Raw genomic sequence first — 3533 nt, 5'->3', positions numbered from 1 at the left:
GGGCACTGGTTTGGACTGGGAAGGTGTTTGAGGGTCACTGGTTTATACTGGGAGGGGACTGGGAGGGGCTGGGGGCCGACCCCTGAACTGTGAGTGCTATTGGGGATACTGGTTTATACTGGGAGGGACTGGGATGGACTGGGAGGGGATTGGGGGGGTTGGAATGGGTTATACTGGGTTATACTGGGTTATACTGGGTTATACTGGGATATACTGAGATATACTGGGCCTTACTGGTTTATACTGGGAACAACCCCTATGAACCCTGGGGTGGCTCTGGGTGGGGTGGGGTCATTCCCAGTGCCAAACTGGTTTATACTGGTGCCCTCCCAGTCCAGTGCCAGGCTCTGTTGGCACCGGGATGACCCTGACGCCAAACTGGGCCTTACTGGTTTGTAATGGGAATGACTCCTACGAGCCCTGTAGAGCTGCGGGGTGGCTCTGGGTGGGGATATCTCCCTCCCAGTGCCAAACTGGTTTATACTGGTGCCCTCCCAGTCCACGCCTGGGAGCACAGGAGGGCGCTGGTGGCCCAGGATGACCCCGACGCCGAGCTGGGCCTTACTGGTTTATACTGGGAATGACCCGTATGAGCCCTGGGGTGGCTCTGGGTGGGGTGGGGTCATTCCCAGTGCCAAACTGGTTTATACTGGTGCCATCCCAGTCCAATGGCGGGCTCTGGTGGCACCAGGACGACCCCAACACCAAACTGGGCCTTACTGGTTTATACTGGGAATGACCCGTATGAGCCCCGGGGAGCTTTGGGGTGGCTCTGGGTGGGGATATCTCCCTCCCAGTGCCAAACTGGTTTATACTGGTGCCCTCCCAGTCCACGCCTGGGAGCACAGGAGGGCGCTGGTGGCCCAGGACGACCCCGACGCCGAACTGGCCTTCGCCGGGTCCCTCCTGAGCCGCGACTTCTCCAACTTCTCGGCCTGGCACCACCGCCTGCGCCTGCTCAGGCCCGGCCCGGGGGGTTCTGGGGCGCCCCTGAGCCCCCAGAGGATGAGGGAGGGTGAGTTGGATTTTTCCTGGGAAAAGGGAATTCCCAAAAAATTTCCAGGTTTTTTTTTTTGGGAATTGGCTCCTCCGGGGGGGGTTTAATGGGTAGACCTGTTGTCCCTCCCTGCATTGACTTTAATGGGTAGACCTGTTGTTCCTTCGATCCCCATTGACTTTAATGGGTAGACCTGTTGTCCCTTTTTATCCATTGACTGTAACGGGTAGACCTGTTGTCCCTTCGTCCCTATTTACTTAAATGGGTAGACATGTTGTCCCTCCTTCCATTGACCTTAATGGGTAGACCTGCTGCCCCTTTGATCCTCATTGACCTTAATGGGTAGACCTGTTGCCCCTTTGATCCCCATTAACCTTAATGGGTAGACCTGTTCGCCCTTTCATCCCCATTGACTTTAATGGGTAGACCTGTTGTCCCTTTTATCTCCATTGACTTTAATGGGTAGACCTGATGTCTGTTTTCTTCCCCTTGACTTTAACGGGTAGACCTGATGTCCCTTTAACCCCATTGACTTTAATGGGTAGACCTGTTGTCTCATTTGCCCCAATTTACTCCAATGGGTAGACCTGATGCCCTGGATCTTGGGGTTCCCTCCCCTGTGACCCCCCCAAAACCACTGTGAGCCCCCAAAACCTTGCAGGGACACACTGAGGGTTCACCAGAGGCCCCTCAAATGCCCCTGGAGTCCCCCCAAAACCCTTGGGTCCCCCCCCAACCCAGGTTCCCCATAGACTTAACCTGAACTCCCACACACTGGGGTTTCTTCCCAAAACACCTGGGTGCCCCCTTCAGATATTGGGGTGTCCCCCCAGCACCCCTGGGTGTCCCCCTGAGGTTTTGGGGGGATTTTTGTCCCTTTCCCAGAGCTGGAGCTGGTGCAGAACGCCGTCTTCACTGACCCCACTGACCAGAGCGCCTGGGTCTACCTGCGCTGCATCCTCTCCCGAGGTAATTTGGGGAGGGGTGTGTGTGTGTGTGGGGGTCCCTTCACACCTGGGGACCCCTCCCATGAGTGTCAGGGTGTTCCCCCCCCCAAAAAAGCCACCTCCCCGCCGAGGATCATCTGCGTGTACGTCGACCGCGAGGACGCCACGCTGGCCGTCGTCTTCTCCCGCCCTGTCCTGGTGAGTCGGGAATGCTTGGATTCCCCCCCCACCCCCCCAGAAAACTTCTGGTGCCCCTTTATACACCTGTTTCCCCTCCTAAAATAATCACCCCTGGTTACTCCCCCCAAACCAGAGCACTGGACCCCATTGACTCCAATGGGTAGACCTGATGTCCCTTTCTCCCCATTGACTTTAATGGGTAGACCTGTTGTCTCTCCTTCCATTGACTTTAATGGGTAGACCTGTTGTCCCTTTCTCCCCATTGACTTTAATGGGTAGACCTGGTGTTCCTTTTGTCCCATTGACATTAACAGGTAGACCTGATGTCCTTTTTCTCCCTTTGACTTTAATGGATAGACCTGTTGTCACTCCCTTCATTGACTTTAATAGGTAGACCTGTTGCCCCTGTAACCCCATTGACTTTAATGGGTAGACCTGTTGTCCCTTTCTCCCCATTGACTCCAATGGGTAGACCTGTTGTCCCTTCAATCCCCATTAACTTTAATGGGTAGACCTGTTGTCCCTTTCTCCCCATTGACTCCAATGGGTAGACCTGTTGTCCCTTCAATCCCCATTAACTTTAATGGGTAGACCTGTTGTCCCTTTCTCCATTGACTCCAATGGGTAGACCTGTTGTCTCTTTGGCCCCATTGACTCCAATGGGTAGACCTGATGTCCCTTTCTGCCATTGACTTTAACGGGTAGACCTGATGTCCCAGATATTTTGGGGCTAAAACCCTCCATTTTGGGGCCCCCAAACCCCCCAATTTTTGGGTTAAAAACCCCCAATTTTTGTGCTCCACCCCCCCAGGTGAGCCCGGATCGACCAGACCTGACGGCGACCCTGGACGGCTCCGCCCTGGAAGGGGCGTGGCGCTCGGGGGAGGGGCGGCCACGCCCCTCCCACACCTGGGTATCCTTTTCCAAAGGGGTGGGCGTGGCTTGAGGGGGTGGGCGTGGCTTGAGGGGGTGGGCGTGGCTTGGACGGGCGTGGCCACCTTAACGGCGATTAAAGATCCTCGACCTGCCCCGCCCTGCTGAGGCCACGCCCACCCAGCGGCCAAGCCTGCAAGTGGGCGTGACCTGGGCCCCTGACTCCGCCCACCGTGAGGTCACGCTGCTCCCAGGTGAGGGCCACGCCCCTCCCAGTGCCCTCCCAGTTCATCCCAGTTCATCCCAGTAAACCCCCCCCAACTCTTTCCATCCCAGACGAGGACGAGGCCTGGTGGCAGGAGCCAATCGTGGCCCGGGAGCTGTTTTGGTAAGCCACGCCCACCCCGGAGAAAACCACGCCCATTTCTGAGCAAACCCAGCCCCTTCCTGATTAAACCACACCCCTTCCTGATTAAACCACACCCCTTCCTGATTAAACCACGCCTCTTCCTGATTAAACCACGCCCCTTCCTGAT

The 3533-nt window shown here is 56.4% G+C and overlaps 1 protein-coding gene across 1 annotated transcript in view; it reads left to right on the top strand.

The window, feature by feature from the left end:
- Nucleotides 1–361: 361 nt before the first annotated feature.
- The window catches only part of LOC114073227 (geranylgeranyl transferase type-2 subunit alpha-like), a gene marked incomplete at its 3' end in the record, with an annotated part of 6877 nt that continues 3705 nt past the window's right edge, over nt 362–3533 (top strand). Inside the window, exons 1-7 of the mRNA XM_027911017.1 lie at nt 362–422; nt 830–1015; nt 1883–1966; nt 2060–2142; nt 2936–3037; nt 3140–3251; nt 3334–3385. Of these exons, the coding sequence (XP_027766818.1) occupies nt 362–422; nt 830–1015; nt 1883–1966; nt 2060–2142; nt 2936–3037; nt 3140–3251; nt 3334–3385 (680 nt within the window). The remainder of the gene's footprint in view (nt 423–829; nt 1016–1882; nt 1967–2059; nt 2143–2935; nt 3038–3139; nt 3252–3333; nt 3386–3533) is intronic.

Source organism: Empidonax traillii, unplaced genomic scaffold (assembly GCF_003031625.1).
Source record: "Empidonax traillii isolate 1590-97213 ecotype Southwest subspecies unplaced genomic scaffold, ASM303162v1 scaffold5736:size7292, whole genome shotgun sequence".
NCBI lineage: Eukaryota > Metazoa > Chordata > Aves > Passeriformes > Tyrannidae > Empidonax > Empidonax traillii.
Note: the sequence above shows the minus strand (reverse complement) of the source record. Positions and strands in the feature narration are given on the sequence as shown.